The sequence below is a fragment of the Megalobrama amblycephala genome, linkage group LG15, assembly GCF_018812025.1.
Source record: "Megalobrama amblycephala isolate DHTTF-2021 linkage group LG15, ASM1881202v1, whole genome shotgun sequence".
NCBI lineage: Eukaryota > Metazoa > Chordata > Actinopteri > Cypriniformes > Xenocyprididae > Megalobrama > Megalobrama amblycephala.
In genome coordinates this window covers 6,496,646-6,514,884 of record NC_063058.1, presented here as the reverse complement: position 1 = coordinate 6,514,884, position 18,239 = coordinate 6,496,646, and the positions used below count along the sequence as shown (strand labels likewise).

Here is an 18,239-nt window from a genome sequence, read left to right as displayed (position 1 = left end):
AGCAAGGTCTGCTGCTCCAGGTCCAGAAGAATGTCTTTCAACCCTAGAAACACTGTCCTCATCTCCAGGTATTTCATGTGCCATGAAAGATAAGGCCTTCCCAAAGCCCCCGAGCTGGATGACCATCCAGGGCGGTCCCCAAGCACGAAAGTCCACTGCAAAAGTTTGGCGAAGGTAATTTGCCCCCAGTGTGGAACCCTGATTTTGAAACTGGGGTCTTCCCACAGATAAAGGGTACAAAAACCTCTGTACATAACCCTTAAAAACTACAGTGGCAAGGATCGACTCCACCCCTGTGGGAAATAAACTTGCATCATCGTCGACCCCCAGAAATGTTTTTCTCTGACTCTGAGACAACAAAATCTTCTTAAGTGTTACGCGTTAACATCGTGAACCTGTATGGTTCAGACAATGCACTCACAATTGGAGACTTGAGAGGGGAGAGCCCAACCTTGTGGGGTGCCCACTGCTCTCGCAACCTCACATGCTCCGATACCCTCCAAAGATGGGGTGGGCGCATTTCTCCAGCAAGATTGCTGATGTAGATGGGGTGGGAACCCTGCCGGAGGCTGCTGCTTGCCGAAACCCTGAAGGTGGTGGGGTTGGAAGAACAGCTTCACAAGGGCATCAGCCCTTGATGACCTGAACACCTTGGTGCCTCCAGCCCTTGGACCTGGTGAGGGATAAACTGCTGAAAAGCTGCCAAACAGCAATATTGGAGCAACAGAAAAGATTATTCCCTTTTCCTTTCCTAAAGACCAAGATTGATCTTAAATACTACAACACTACAATTCAATATCTTATTTTATGTTATACAGGAAAAAAGAAAAATATACAGGTCTGGAATGACATATGGGTGAGTAAATGATGACAGAATTTTAATTTTTTTTGTGAGCTATCCCTTTAAAACACGTACCTGACATTTATTTCAGACTGAAGATAAACAACAACTGAGAGTTGAAAAGCTTATGAATATTTCAACCAAAGATGAACATTCTGTCATCATTTTCTCACACAGAAGTCATTCCAAACCAGTTTGTTGTTTTCCATGCACAGAATGGGGACTGAATATTTCACGCTTAAAAAAGACAAGAAAAACAAAACAAAAACAATGACAGTATCAAATATGTGGTTCATTTGACTCATTAAGGCCCTATCATTCTATTATAAACCAGTTTCATTGATTAAATTAAGAACGATTTTACTCAGCATAAAAGCTTCATCAAAGCAATGCATAATAGCACTTTGTATAAATATAAAATAACATTACTGTCTGTCTCCATTAGATAACTAAAGTAATATGGGTTTTGAACAACATAGGTCAGTAATTGATGATAAAATTTTCATTTTTCGGGGAGAACTATTCCTAGTTATTCCTAGTATAACTATTTCCACAAAACTGATGACGACAACCGAGTCATCAGAGAGGGAGTTTATCTATTTGGCTCCTGACCATTTTATACCATTTTGTCTATAAAAAAACTGACATTTCTTCATCCATCCATTTGTAAAAATTGTATTTTTCCTTTTAGTATTTCAGTCCTTCACCACATACTCATCAAGCCTTGAAACTCCATTCATTATGACTAGCACTAATCACATTATAAACATCACTGAACTGAAACAGGCCCTGTCAGTCTGTGTCCCCCATGGTTCTATGTGTGAGCGTGTATTTGCATGTCTCTGCTGGTCACACGGTCTACGTCTCTCTGCAGCTCCTCCGTTGTGTTGTCTGTATCTGCTTAATTATTATGGCCATCACGAGCAGCTCCTCATGGGCCACTCAGGGAGTTCATGGGAAGGTGCGTACAGTGCTGTACAGTCTCTGTTGAATGGGCACACAGGGATCATCCCATCTCTAAAAGTATAATCAGCAAGACAAAGAGATTGAGAGAGAAAGTGACAAAGAGTGCTTTTTAATATAGTTTTGGGTTCAGTGTCAAAAATTTGAAATGTCCATATCAGATTTCACCACTATGCAAAAAAAAAAGTTTAATTTTCAGCTTATTATTTGTTTGTGAAAACAAAGTTTCTTTTTCCAGTATTCTTTAATTAATATATCATGGAAAAGAACAGCATTTATTAGAAATATATATATATATATATATATATATATATATATATATATATATATATATATATATATATATATATATATATATATATATATATATATATATTCATATATTATATTTCATATATTTAATATTTATATTATTTTTTCTGTATATCTATATAGAGTATATTGCATAAAGAAAAACATAAGCATATTTTTAGGACCATCAAGCTTTAAACACCTTCCGCATTGCTGTAATACAATTATTTGAATTAACCGTGAGTTTTTAAACCACATGCTACCAATGGAGTATACAATATTTTTATTGTTTTTTTTTCCCCCTTCTTTTTTTCTTTTCTTTTTTTCCTCTCTGGCATAAATATTTAAAACTGAAAATTGAAATTATTTTACTATGTAGGAAGAAAGATTTTTATGCAGTTTAGCAACTGGGAAAAAATTACCTTTATTTGGTTTTGGATATGTGAATATGACCTGGACATGTTCTAGACTGTTTTTGTGAGACTTACCCATTTAGTGAGTTATGGGACCAAATTTACTAACATCTTTTTGCATTACAAAACTACTGTCACGATTTTACTAAATGCACATTGAACAGTTAGCAATGAAAAGGTGATTTTTGCGGCTGACTTTATTAATTTTTTGCCTTCATCAACCTTTATTCACTTTATTATTTGTAGGCGTTTCACTTTCAGACAAAATTTATGGGAGGTATAATTTTTGTATTTAGACAAGTCATGCAATGGGATTTACTAAGGATTGCGGTAGTCAATTTAGTGGTCTTTGCGCCATTATTTAAGGCCCCCTAAAAAAACCCATCTTAACCCATTTTTGCGCTTGCAGCTCTTGGTAGATTGCGTTGGTCATGATGGAAATGAGCTGCTACGTCTGTGTTCTTTAATTTGAGCATTGTCAGTAGATCACCCACAGAACTTTACACACCCATCGGCACTTTTATGGGATTGCGGTCTCACGCTAATAATTTGCCCTGTTAAGTAAATCTGGTCCGATGTGTTTTAGAAGGATTTACAGTATAGAGACAGAAATAGGCAATATAATTAGACAAATGCTTAATTTTAAATTGATATTAAAGGAAGATTTAGGTTTTTTTGTGTTTTCATATTTGTGTTTTTTGCACCATAAACAAGGTGGGAAATTAACACCTGCAACCTGCCAAACGGGTTATTTTGCCTTATCTGCCAGTCACTATAGTGGACACTTATAAGACATCTTAGATTGGCCTTTGACAAGTAACTATTGCTTATATAAATAATTTATTTTTTAATTCCACTAAAGTCCAAATTTCAAGAACATTGATTCTAAATTCGCCACTGTTGTTACTACAGAAACACTACAGTGGAATTGCTACTTTTTTATTATTACTTTAGTATCCACTTGGTGTTTTGGACATTCCTCATAAAAATAGCTTTAGCTAAATTCATTTATCATGACAATTTTGGGCCATTTTCCATCCATTTCCTCTTGCAGCTATTGGATGTAGGCTTAATCACATTGCTGAAGCTGATAACTAACCCAGGGTCTCACTTGCACCAGCATTTTGAAAAGCAAGCTCCACTACTATTTACGGGATTGTGCTCCTGTTGCTGCACTTTCCTTTGGCCCAATCTCATTTCTGCTGTTATCTGTCTGCAAATGAGTTTCCTGCAATAAACCAAACATACTGTGGAATTGATGTTATGTTAGCAGCAGGACTAAGCTAATCAAGTAGTAAAATCACAAAATAAATGCAGGCAGACGCATCCTGCTACATAATTTATTGAAAAACAATGATTTTATTTTTTAGCACATAAAAACCAAAAACATACAAACCCAATTCCAAAAAAGTTAGAACACTGTACAAACTGTGAATAAAAACAGAATGCAATGATGTGGAAGTTTCAAATTTCAATATTTTATTCAGAATACAACATAGATGACATATCAAATGTTTAAACTGAGAAAATGTATCATTTTAAGGGAAAAATAAGTTGATTTTAAATTTCATGGCATCAACACATCTCAAAAAAGTTGGGACAAGGCCATGTTTTCCACTGTGTGGCAGCCCTCTTCTTTTTATAACAGTCTGCAAACATCTGGGGACTGAGGAGACAAGTTGCTCGAGTTTAGGAATAGGAATGTTGTCCCATTCTTGTCTAATACAGGCTTCTAGTTGCTCAACTGTCTTAGGTCTGTCTTTGTCGCATCTTCCTTTTTATGATGCGCCAAATGTTTTCTATGGGTGAAAGATCTGGACTGCAGGCTGGCCATTTCAGTACCCGGATCCTTCTTCTACGCAGCCATGATGTTGTAATTGATGCAGTATGTGGTCTGGCATTGTCATGTTGGAAAATGCAAGGTCTTCCCTGAAAGAGACGACGTCTGGATGGGAGCATATGTTGTTCTAGAACTTGGATATACCTTTCAGCACTGATGGTGCCTTTCCAGATGTGTAAGCTGCCCATGCCACACGCACTCATGCAAACCCATACCATCAGAGATGCAGGCTTCTGAACTGAGCGCTGATAACAACTTGGGTTGTCCTTGTCCTCTTTAGTCCGGATGACATGGCGTCCCAGTTTTCCAAAAAGAACTTCAAATTTTGATTCGTCTGACCACAGAACAGTTTTCCACTTTGCCACAGTCCATTTTAAATGAACCTTGGCCCAGAGAAAACGCCTGCGCTTCTGGATCATGTTTAGATATGGCTTCTTTTTTGACCTATAGAGTTTTAGCCGGCAACAGCGAATGGCACGGTGGATTGTGTTCACCGACAATGTTTTCTGGAAGTATTCCTGAGCCCATGTGATGCAGTGCCGTCTAAGGGCCCAAAGATCACAGAGATTGTTCCAGATTCTCTGAATCTTTGGATGATATTATGCACTGTAGATGATGAAAACTTCAAACTCTTTGCAATTTTTCTCTGAGAAACTCCTTTCTGATATTGCTCCACTATTTTTCACCGCAGCATTGGGGGAATTGGTGATCCTCTGCCCATCTTGACTTCTGAGAGACACTGCCAGGCTCTTTTTATACCAATCATGTTGCCAATTGACCTAATAAGTTGCAAATTGGTCCTCCAGCTGTTCCTTATATGTACATTTAACTTTTCCGGCCTCTTATTGCTACCTGTCCCAACTTTTTTGGAATGTGTAGCTCTCATGAAATCCAAAATGAGCCAATATTTGGCATGACATTTCAAAATGTCTCACTTTCAACATTTGATATGTTATCTATATTCTATTGTGAATAAAATATAAGTTTATGAGATTTGTAAATTATTGCATTCCTTTTTTATTCACAATTTGTAGTGTCCCAATATTTTTGGAATCGGGTTTGTACACATGAAGATGCAACAAGTCACTTCAAACAACTTAGCAAAAAGTTTAGTATGTGCAGGATGATGATGCATGTGTTATTAAAGGGACAGTTCACCAAAAAATGAAAATTCTGTCATGATTTACTCAACCTCCAAACCTGTATGAATTTCTTCGTCCTGCTGAGGAAGATATTTAGAAAATGTCAGTAACCAAGCAGATCTCACCCCCCATTTACTACCATAGTCGGAAAAATAAATACTATGGTAATCAATGGGGGGGTGAGCTCTGCTTGGTTACCGAGTTTCTTCCAAATATCTTTCTTTGAGATAAGAATGAACATAACGTCGAATGTGACTGACTGAAAGGGAACATTTGTTAGTTGTCATACCTATATATTTATTCCCCTTGTGTTTTCTCTCCTGTGCTGGTTTGTTTTTGTTTCCCTACTTGTGCTTCCCATACTTGTGGTCCCGTTACCATGTTGGCTTTAGTTTGGCTTCTGTTTTTGCCCAGTTTTGTGTTGCTTTTACATTTTTGAAAACCTGACATTTGAAATTTCTTTTATGACTTACTGCATATACAAGCATATGAATATATACATATTTATTTGCCCATAATTTAATTGAAGATATGTCATAATAGCAACACTGTGAATTCAAATTGAATGATTTCACTCAATTAGACTATAGATTTGAAAAGTGAATTAATGAAAATAGAATGAAAAGTGAAGATGAACTGTGAAATGTACATCTAATTCATGTAATTTTTGAATGATAACCATATGAATTTCGTTAAGTATTAAATAAAAAAATAATAATAACACTAGTAACAACATGCTACTCAGGTCCTTGTTTTGCCAATTCTGGGTGGCTTATCTTACCCCAAGGGTCTAATTTCATCTTTTCACTTAAAAAAAACAATATATTTTTTATTCTATATGGTAATTTAGAGGGTCTAGTCAATGATTTTATTGTCGTCCGAATCCAGAAATTTCAACACCACTCAACCTCAGTGAAAAATTCACGTTTTCATTTGAAATGGGCCTTTACAGGAATACAATTTTAAAATGTATAATATACAATTATATACATTAAAATGATACACCAAGCAGCTTTTTCAATATTTTTAAAATAACATCCATCATTTTGAGAAAAAATGCAAGACAGAAAACCATTTCAATAGCATGTTTATCTTCCTATAACAGGAGATTTGAATAATCACATAATAAATAGGATATTATTTTCTTATTATTAAATTAAATTAATTTATTCATATTGTTCCAAGCATTGCCTATTACATTTTATTTACAGCAGACAATCATGCAACCACGTGAGCAGTGTGTTCTCGGGTTCGTAGGATCACTAAATTCGCTCCTCCACTGTGAATAAATCGCCATCTGAATGCATGAGTTTTATCACTGAGGTGCCATGCAAATTTATTTTTACAGACGTTCACGTGAGAAACAATTACTGTCCAAATAGTGCTTTAGATAGATGACTGCAGTGGTTCAATCTTATTGTTATGAAGTGACGAGAATACTTTTTGTGCGCCAAAAAAAAACAAAATAATGACTTTATTCAACATTATCTAGTGATGGGCGATTTCAAAACACTGCTTCATGAAGCTTCGAAGCTTTGCAAATCTTTTGTTTCGAATCAGTGGTTCGGAGCATGTATCAAACTACCAAAGTCACGCCCCCCAGTGGTGAACCATTGAAATTTCGAAACACTTATGACATAACAAAGCCTCGTTTACTGAAATCACGCGACTTTAGCAGTTTGACACACGCTCCGAACCACTGATTCGAAACAAAATATTCATAAAGCTTCGAAGCTTCATGAAGCAGTGTTTTGAAATCGCCCATCACTACATATTGTTAAATAAAGTCGTTAGTTTTTTTTTTTTTTTTTGGTGCACAAAAAGTATTCTCGTCCCTTCATAACATTAAGGTTGAACCACTGTAGTCATATGAACTGTTTTAAACACGTCTTTAGTAACTTTCTGGGCATCTGAAAGTGTTAATTATCTTGCTGGCAATGGAGGCCTCACTGAGCCATCGGATTTTATCAAAAATATCTTAATTTGTGTTCCGAAAATGAGCGAAGGTCTCACGGGTGTGGAATGACATGAGGGTGAGTAATTAATGACAGGATTTTCATTTTTGGGTGAACTAACCCTTTAAACCACAAAACTCAAATTCACAAATGTTGATATTCAGATAAAATTAAAAATAGCATAGTCATTCATCTAAAGTTTTGACTTGAGATTTTGTTCCTATGCCTCTATGGAGAAAAAAGATCTTGCCCTGTGGGGCATTTTACCTCATCTTACTATATGTATATACAGTATATGAGCTTTATATTTAGGGCATAAATAAATAACATGACTGGTAAAATTCACTAGTCGCTGTGGCTGATGGGTGAAAAAGTTAATTTCCCAACCTTACTGTAACATTTGTCTGTGTGTAAAAGTTTAGTAGTCAAAACATCTCATGCTGTATCTTTTGAGTTTTGTTGATTATTTCCTTTTTTTTTCTTCTTCTTTTCTTTGTTTTGGTTTAGTCTGTTATATCTCGTTTGTGGTCACTGTGATGTTATTCAATGTTATATGTTGTGTGTATGAAGGTTGCAATACATCTCTATTTTATTTCTGCAAATCCTTAAATTGCGTTCTTGCAATATGCAGTCATCAGACAATCAGACATCAGAACTGTCATTCTAGGCACTAAGATGCAAAATAGATGCGAAGATTGAAGACAAATAAAATTGTTTTTTTCTGTTTCTATTTATTTTTTAGGCATTAATCGATTACTTGGCAATGGCACATATGAGGCAGCGTTTCCTCCACATGAGGTAAAATGAGTTACATTTATTACCAGTCACAATGCAGTTTTACCTTTATTTTCTTACTGTTGAAGTTTTCTTAGGTGATATAGAAATCTTTGCTATTGACTTTCTAGGGAAGTTATAAAAGCAGACATCCAATTAAAACCCATGGAGCTCAAAACCACAGACACCTTTTGTACGAAAGATGGGCACGCTGGGGGATCTGGTACAAATACCAGCCTTTAGACCTCATACGGTAAGAAACTCATGGCAAACTATAAATTGTCTGGACACTTTTGGACACATACACATAAAAATATGTTAAAATAGGGCACAATGTACTGTATTAATTTGACGGAATTTTCCGTATTTATTTTTTACAGGTGTTTTACTTGTATTTTGAATTTTGAACTTCATTGCGTTGTGTTTTAGGGTTAACGGAAATGTCCGTAAAATTACTGGATAATGTCTTGCTAATTTTCTGCCCGTACACTACTTTTTTTTTTTCTTTTCTTTTTTTTTTCTTTCAGTGTATTTACTATGCTGTCTAAACAAATGAATCACTTTTTATTTTTAATGAATTTGGAAAAGAAAATGATTTTTTGGGGGCATATCCAAAATAAATACATTTACTTATTTAGTCTGAAAAACACATTTTTATCGAATAAATACATTCTAATATAAATAAAATAAAATGTATTTTGCACAAATAAATGAATAAGGACACTGATATATATTCATATTCGTGTTTATATGCTAAAAAGCGTGCACCCATATCAAGCACTGATGTAGATAAACCAGATATTTACTATGATATCTGAACAAATTGATACAATTTCTTTCATTCTGTTTGGAAAACAAATATGAATTGAACTGCACTGTGAATATAGCCAGAAGATACTGCCAATGTTTTTGAGTCTTCACAACAGCTTATAGTTTGTTTGTTTATTTGTTTGGGGCTTTTTTCAAAAAGTCTTTGTTTCTGTAAGGTTCTTGGTGACTCAGAATGGCAGTGAAATCCTGAACAGAAATATTTGTGGTGTGAAGACAGCTTTAATCTCAATAACTCATTCATACAGTATGTGCACTGTGTTGGTGTGGCTGACCGCAACTTTCTAGTGTAAATCACAGCTGTAGTCAAATACAGTGAGAGAAAATGTAATCAGCTTCATAACAAACATATACTGAAGCTGGATTAGAGCACTGTTCTTTTAAAATGGAGACAGAAAAATAATTGTGATGGTGCTGTTAGCTTCTCATCAGTTTGAGAGTAAGGTCACCCTCCATTTGAGGAATTATTTAACCACCCTGACCTGGTATGTTTTAAGTGAATTACATGCCCTTGTTTTTAGTCACCTTGAGTCTTCTGTATTAATCCATGTATTTAACCAGTGCCCTCTGGTGGTTATCATAGTCACTCCAGCTGACAGGCATGACACTGGGTCAATAAAGTTTTTTTTTTTTTTTGCGCTTGAATCTATTAAATTATTAAAAAACACTTTTAATGACTTGAATAAAGTTTGCAAAACAATGTCAGTAGCTACTTGGCTATTCACTATCCATGAACCCACATGGCCAAATTGACATCTGCAGAACATCTGATTCAAAGAAAGAACAAGTTTTTATATTTTGATTAGAGTATGAAGACAAACATTTTCCCCTTTGGATTAACATGTCATGCACTGATGAATATTTTGCTTTAAGATCAGATATAAACATTCACATTGGTCAAGGTGGTCTAACCATCCTAATATAGTAATGAAGAAAAATGTGTAATTAAAATGCAATGTAAAAGTAAGTCATTTTGGTGTAACCAACATGCAGGAAGTGATTTTGTTGTTGTGTGTTTTATTCTAGGTGTAAAGAAATAAGTTATTTCTTTTTACTTGATGGTTATACCACTTGACATTTTAGAGTTTTTAGGTCAAAATAAAAAGTTCATATAAAAGTATTACGTTTATATAGTCAATATTAAGTTCATATAAAAGTGTTATTAAAGTTTTTCAAAAACATATGGAACCAATATGAATACAAAGATTTCTGTATAGATATTTTGAACAAGCTGAATTATTTGAATTATTAAGCTGTATATTTGTATTTTAATGTTAATCAAGATTAATAAATGTTGTGAAAATGTACTGAGCCCTAATGAATGTTTCTTACTGATGTTTCTTGTTTGTTCTTTTTTGTCATTTATTGGCCTGTCTGTCTCATAGGCGGTACTTCGGAGAGAAGATCGGGCTGTATTTTGCCTGGTTAGGCTGGTATACAGGTATGCTGATCCCTGCTGCTCTAGTCGGCCTCTTTGTCTTCCTCTATGGGCTTTTCACCATGGACTCCAGCCAAGTAAGGTTGGTCCTTGCTGGTGTTTTCAGTTATTTCAAAATGACCCCCAGTGTTCCTGGACCTGGTCCCATCAGTCACCAGTATTAAATGTTTCCCTACAAATTCTTTGCAATAAACCACAGATTCATGAGTATTTGATTTTTTGTTTTGTTTCAGTAAAGAGATCTGTGAGGCTAACACCACCATCATGTGCCCCATGTGTGAAGGCAACTGTAGCTCCTGGACTCTAAGTGACAGCTGTGTCTATGCAAAGGTATCGTACATCCACCTTCTACTGGCATAAACCATAGTTCTTTATATACTAATTAGTTATGTATGAAAAACAAATGTCATTTTGATAAATATCAAAATTTTAATGACATATCAATACACCATTCAATTGAAAAATATATTTGACCTTTAATGCAAAAAGTACTATGGTACATTACTATGTAATGATGCTTATGTACACAAAAAAAAAAAAGTCTGTATTGAGACTTATCTGTATTGAGTTTTCACCTGTGTTTTAGCCGTATTTTGTGTTTTAGGGTTAAAGGAATCTCTGTAAATGGTCACACTTTATATTAGGTGTCTTTAACTACTATGTACTTGCACTGTAAATCCAAATAAGTTGGGATAATTAAAAAAAAAAAAAAAAAAAAAATTAAAGTAATCAGTTACCTCAATTTGTTTTAATTATGATGTTCCCAATTTTAAGTAAGCAGAACTATCAAGTTTTGAGTTTGTAGTACTCATGCATGTTAATTGCTTCTAACTTGAAGTATTGAGTTAGCTAACTCATATATTTTGATAGCAATTAACATAAAATATTTAGTTAAACTTTTTTATTTTGAGTTCTTGCAAATCAAATTAGTTATTTACTTCACTATAAATCCTAAAAAAATACAAAAAATGCCAACTTGCTAATTTGCTAACATGTTAACAATAACATAGCACTTACTGAATGAGTACAGCAACTTAAAACATGTAATTTACCTGCTCACAAACCAAGCCATATGTGCTACTTGTCACCATGATGGTAACTCACCAAAACCCCACATTAACAGAAACTCTTCTAAATTTGTTCAATTTAAGTTTGTCTTACTCAAACCAATTAAGTATTTTGAGCGTTAAGGTTTTCAGTGTGCATAAAAAAGTTATGATGTACTTATCATGTTTAATGATAGCCTCAAACACTTGTGCTGCTATTGAGTTGGGATACGGGTAAGGTTAGGTACAGGTTTGGTGATATGGGTAGGCTTAAGTGTGGGTTAAGGTGTAAAGGAAGGGTCAAATGTGTAATTATAGATGTAGTTATAGATTTTAATTATAGGTGTAATTACATGCAGGTATTTTTTTAAATGTAAGTACATGTACACATAAGTGCATTCTATCAAAAGATTAACTTAAGTAGTAGTACATACAGTAGTAGTTAAAGACACAACTCTTTCCCTGATGGAATTTTCCAGCTTTCCGTGTTTTCACTGTTATATGGTAGGGGGCACTGTTACGCGTCTTCTAAAAGAGTACAGAAAGTCCAGATCAAAACACAGGCAAAAAAGAAGCAGAAACAAGTTATAGAACCATTGCTTATGCACATTGTCATCTTTGACAAAAATGCAATATTCTCAGCTTTTTGTTCAAAATGTTGCTCATTTAATGACCCTGTGAACTTAACAGATAATGTCCTGGTTTTGGGTAAAATATAAGCCAGTCAAATGGCCCTTGTCCCACCTTGATTTTGTTCCCAATAAATTCACTTTGATGACCTAATATCAGGAAAATGTTGCTGCACAGTTTTCTCTTAACTATTAAGAAAAACAATTACAATTAACAATTAAAACAATTACATAATTTTTAACAATTAAAAAAGTTGATGGCAAATGTTATAACGAAGCAGAAGTCAATGGATATTGGACTTTTCTTCAGTAGATGTGTCTTTGATTCAATTTGCTCGAGCCAATTTGCATCTTGGCGTCCTTCCCTGTACTTAGATCATGATGCTATACTGTGGGAACATGGAAAGTCAAGAAAACCAAGACAAACAACATGAAAGTCAAAGCAAACACATCTTGGTTGTGTAGTGATATTTTATATACTGTGTATTTCCTGTAGACATCTTTATGTGAATACAGTTTGTTTTGCAGAAAAGATGTTTCCATCTACTCTTTCAGTGTACAGACATAGTTTATAACAGTTTCTAATGGTAACAACTTTGTTTTCAGAGTATCTGTTTTGTCCTAGCCTCATTAGGAAAGCCTGTTTTGTCTGATGTCAAAGATATGCATATGTTTTGAATTAGTGTTTAGTCCTGGATTTTCAACATGCAAATCAAACACAGATTCTTCAAGCTGTGAAGCTAGTACTGAAAGTAGATTTTGTGTCATGGGAACATGGTAGTGATTTGGCCTGAGAAAGGCTAATATTTAAATAAAATACACCTAAAAATTGGTTCCTGCCCTGAGCAATGTTTTATTGTTTGAAGATTGCTCTTTTATAGCTCAGGAGACAATGTTAAAACAAGGTTGACATGATTCTTTCTTGGCAACCCACTACTGTCATGGGCCTGAATTTGGGCCAGCGGTAACAATGGAATGGAAATAAGCTATTGTCCTCACACCTTTCAGCAATTCTTTACTATTGGTCCATCCCACACTAGTGAAACAGTTTTGTCACATGGTGGCAAAATCTTCAATTCTGAGGATGATTTTCACAACCCGCCATTGATTTCTCAGCTTAGGGGATTTAATGCCTGCCTACAACAGCTCTGCTTTCAAAAACATCTGTTACGGTTCTTCAAACTCGCTTCAAAATTCACTCAACGGGTGTTCTGTTATAAAAATCCCCATTCAAGTTCTGCCATTCCTCCCATATCCAAAAGGATTAAATGACAATGTACTCTTTACACGCACACTATTAAAAATTGTAAATTTACAGGTAATGGTCTGTATTTTTATTTTTATTTATTTTTTTACAGATTTTTTCCTTTTTTTTTATTATACAATGAAATACCTGTTATTTTACATAGATTCGCTGTAATTTAAAGTTACACTTTTACATTTACAGGTAATTATTTATTTTGGTATTACATCAATTTTAGTTTTTTAAAAGGAATTTTTGTAAGGTTATAGGCAAATAGTAGGCTATTTGTACATATAATACATGTACTGTATTTTAATTCTTTTAATTCTGTTTGTATAGAAATTTTAGATGAGATTGCACCCTTAAAATATAGGGAACCAAAAACTCAGTCACAGCCATGGATGAATAATGAAATCCGTACTTCTAGGCAAATATGCAGAAAAGGGCCAAGTGAAAATGGAAGAAGGATAGACAGCAAGTCTCCTTTGAAAATTTGCCAAGGATTCTCTAAAAAATTCTGTCCATCCATCTGATCCTATCCCTCATCAGCTGTTGTCTCTTTTTTATACTAGCTTACTCAGTGCAAATGTTCCTGCTTGTTTTAAACATACATGCAGTAGTGCAGCCACTTCTTAAGGGGATAGTTCACCCAAAAATGAAAATTATTCCATGATTTACTCACCCTCAAGCCATCCAAGGTGTATATATCTTCTTTCGGACTAACACAATCTGAGATATCCGAGATAAGGCCCTTATTAACCCTCTGGAGTCGTATGGATTCATTTTTTTATGGATGGATGCATTTTTTCAGGCTTCAGAATTTGGCCTACCATTCACAACCACTATAAACCTTGGAGGACTAAGGATATTTTTAAATATATCTCAGATTGTGTTCATCTGAAAGAAGATAGTCATACACACCTCGGGTGGCTTGACGGTGAGTAAATCATGGGATCATATTCATATTTGGGTGAACTATCCCTTTAAGAAACCTAATTTAGGTATTTTTTGCACAGTCTTAAGTAATTATCAACCTATATCGAAATTACTTTTTTTTTTAATGAAAATGTTAGAGAAGGTTGTTTTATCACAACTTTTGAATTCTTAGATATGAATAGATATGTCAGGATATGTCAGGTTCCCATTCAGTCGGTCACGTTCGACGTACGTCGGACAGACTGACGAATAGGAATCTCGCTAGAGAAGCCAATCTACTTCGAGTGTAACTACAACGAGCCACTGCACATTGGCATGCAATCATATGCATCAGCTGCTCGCCTCGCAGCGCGGGTATATAATGAGCAGCAGGTGCGTTGCATCTTCAGTTTTTCACTTCGGAGCCGAACTGTCTGTAACAAACAGTGGTGTCTACGAGCGAGTGTTTGTCTTTAACAAGTCAGCTTTTTTGGAAAATCTGCTCTTTGTGTTGGTGCAGGCGGACAGCACTTTGTTTTGCCTTTTTGAGAGAGCAAAGCCTCAGTTGTAAAAAGCCGTTCTCACGGCTGGTGAACGGTGCGCTTTTGAGCGCTTAAGAGCTGTTCTCACAGCTGGTAAGAGGGCGGCTACAAGGAGAGAGTGCACACGACAGGCTGCACTATCCCCTGTCTGTGCTGCAGCGGTCATTCCACTGCGTGCTTCGGCACCTAAAAGAGTAGTCCCTAAAAGACCTTACACAAGTAGATTTTGCGTCTTTTTAAAGATGACATTCTACCTGTGTGCTTCTGGATGCAGTCGTTTCCTGTCCTCACTGACGGCCACGATCATTGTTTCACATGTCTGGGCGCGTGCTGAAGCGATGCTCGTGGGTGATTCATGTTTTCATATGAGAACATGATCACATCGACACGCCGGTCGTGACTCTTCTTTCTCCGGGAAGTTTGAGTCCCCTCTGTTGTTGGCCAGCTGCCGCTTGTGTGTAAAAGCACAGCTGCGGGTCTGGCCGACACTTTGGGAGACCGTGGAGATCAGCGAGAGCAAAACTCTCGCTCCTCTGCGTGTCGTGTGCCGTCGAGCTGTCGGGCTGCAGCGCGGGTTGTCACGGCAACCCAGCGCTCGCTCGGCGCTCTGGATGCGCGGTTCCCTTGCCTAATCTCCACTGTAGCGCCCTCTCTGGTGCACCAGAAGAGGTCTACTTTGCTGATATGGTTTGGGTGACATGAGATTGAGGGGTTCCTTCGGGGAACCAACCCCCTAGGGCCCCTCCCTCTCTAGCGCATTGCAAGCTGTGCAGTTTCTGGATTGGACTGCTGGTCCTTCTCATAGGGGAACCTAGCATTTCATTCAGAGCTCCAGCTGAGGGTCAGACGTCGATTGCAGCATCGGAGAGAGTGCTGTTTTGCTCTGGAAATGAGGGTGACACTGCCCACTGTGATGGTGTGTGCTTATGCTGACTCAGTTTCAGAGTTTACAGCCATGCTTTCCCCGGTGTCCCGGATGTGCATGAAAAACGTGGCAGTATGGAGGTATTTTGGTGCCGTGAATATGGAACGCCAAAAGTGCCAAAATCTGCATAAGTTTTTCCTCTCTCACTGCCCTCTTGGATGGGGTGGCTGTACACAGACCACTCCCACCCTGCATGTGAGGCCAAGGCACTCTTTATGCATGAGGGTAGTTCTGAGCTGGGGTTGAGCTGCGCTTGTTGACTAACCGTGATCAAAGTCACGGCGCAGACCCTCAGCCAGACGATGTCCACCTCAGTGGTCCAGAAGCGCCCCCTGGCTTACCTTGTGAGGTGCGAGAGGAGGAGGAGGGCCGGGTGGTAAATCCTTATTGGGTTTGTTTCTGTTCCGCCGCTGGCCCAACAGCCCAACAGCAAAAAAAAAAAGTAGTTTCCTGCCATCTCCAGGTCTGAAGCGGGCTTGGAGAGCAGTGGGAGGAGAAAAACCTCACCACTCTCATCCCCCTCTTCTGTCGCCAGCAGACAGCAGCGAGCAGCGGTTAAACAAAGCCTTGACTGCTCCCTCTGTCCAACCGTGGAACCAGGTAAGTGTTGCCCAGCACACTGTGACGCCGCTTCGGGCCGCCTCGCAAAGAGAGCCCCCCGAGCCGCGTCCCTGTGTTCCACCTCGCTGAACCACTGTGAGTACGCCGGTGGTCCCTTTGGTCCCGCTTGTACGGTCTCTGCGAGCCTGGTTAGCGCTCCCCAGTCCATCTCGCTGGCTCATTCGGACCATCAGGCTCAGCTATACGATTCAGTTCGCCCGGCGTCCCCCCAAGTTCAGGGGCATCCTCTTCACTACAGTGAAAGATGTCTGCCCCTGTCTTGCGGTGCGGAGATCGCAGTCCTACTGGCGAAGGACGTGATAGAGCCGGTCCCTCCAGCCGATATGAAGTCAGGGTTCTACAGTCCCTACTTCATTGTACCCAAAAAGAGCGGTGGGTTACGACCTATCCTGGATCTGCGAGTCTTGAATCGGAGCCACAAGCTACCGTTCAAGATACTCACGCAGAAACGCATTTCGAATGCATCCGTCCCCAGGATTGGTTTGCAGCGATCGACCTGAAGGACGCGTACTTTCACGTCTCGATCCTTCCGCGACACAGGCCATTCCTGTGGTTCGTGTTCAAAGGTCGGGCATATCAGTACAGAGTCCTACCCTTCGGGCTGGCCCTGTCTCCCCGCGTCTTCACGAAAGTCGTGGAGGGAGCCCTTGTTCCCATGAGAGAACAGGGTGTTCGCATCCTCAACTATCTCGACGACTGGCTCATTCTAGCACAGTCTCGGGATCAGTTGTGCGAACACAGGGATTTGGTGCTCAGACACCTCAGTCAGTTGGGGCTTCAGGTCAACTGGCAAAATAGCAAACTCGCCCCGGTGCAGAGGATCTCTTTTCTCAGTATGGAGTTGGATTCGGTCGAACAGATAGCATGCCTCACAGAGGAACGTGCTCAGTCGGTGTTGAACTGCCTGAATACGTTCAATGGCAGGACAGCGGTCCCACTGAAATACTTTCAGAGGCTCCTGGGGCATATGGCGGCCGCAGCGGCTGTAACACCGCTCGGTCTGCTTCATATGAGACCGCTTCAACACTGGCTTCACGGCCGAGTCCCGAGATGGGCGTGGCAACGCGGCACGTTCCGGGTGGCAATCACTCAGGAGTGTCGGCAAGCTTTCAGCCTGTGGTCGGACCCCTTGTTTCTTCGGGCAGGAGTGCCCCTAGAACAGGTGCCCCGGCATGCTGTGGTTTTCACGGATGTCCTCGACCACCGGCTGGGGTGCCACGTACAATGGGCTTGCAGTTTCAGGGGTTTGGACGGGACCCCAGCTGCAGTGGCACATCAACTGCCTCGAGTTGCTTGCAGTACGCCTTGCTTTGAGCCTCCTCAAAGGGCCGCTACGGGGCAAGCATGTACTGGTCCATACAGACAACACTGCGACCGTTGCGTACATCAACCGTCAAGGTGGTCTACGCTCCCGTCGCATGTCGCAACTCGCCCACCATCTCCTCCTGTGGAGTCGGAAGCATCTGAGGTTGCTTCGCGCCATTCATGTTCCCGGTGTGCTCAACCATGTGGCCGACGAGCTCTCACGAGCCGCGCTGCCGGGAGAATGGCGACTCCACCCCCAGGTGGTCCGGCTGATCTGGAGAGAGTTCGGAGAGGCTCAGGTAGACCTGTTTGCCTCACCAGAAACCTCTCACTGCCAGTTGTTTTACTCTCTGACCAGGGGACACTCGGGACAGACGCACTGGCACACAGCTGGCCCCGGGGCCTGCGCAAATATGCGTTTCCCCCAGTGAGCCTACTTGCACAGACACTGTGCAAAGTCAGGGAGGACGAGGAGCATGTCCTGTTAGTTGCGCCCTATTGGCCCAACCGGACCTGGTTCCCAGAACT

At 38.9% G+C, this 18,239-nt stretch overlaps 1 protein-coding gene across 6 annotated transcripts in view; it reads left to right on the top strand.

Annotated features, from left to right (window-relative positions):
- Positions 1 to 18,239, top strand: part of ano3 (anoctamin 3) — a 137,171-nt gene that overhangs the window by 71,893 nt on the left and 47,039 nt on the right. For all 6 annotated transcript variants that reach the window (XM_048158282.1, XM_048158284.1, XM_048158281.1 and 3 more), the window contains 4 exons: positions 8,188 to 8,243; positions 8,351 to 8,472; positions 10,433 to 10,567; positions 10,719 to 10,815. In XM_048158282.1, coding sequence (XP_048014239.1) covers positions 8,188 to 8,243; positions 8,351 to 8,472; positions 10,433 to 10,567; positions 10,719 to 10,815 — 410 coding nt within the window. The remainder of the gene's footprint in view (positions 1 to 8,187; positions 8,244 to 8,350; positions 8,473 to 10,432; positions 10,568 to 10,718; positions 10,816 to 18,239) is intronic.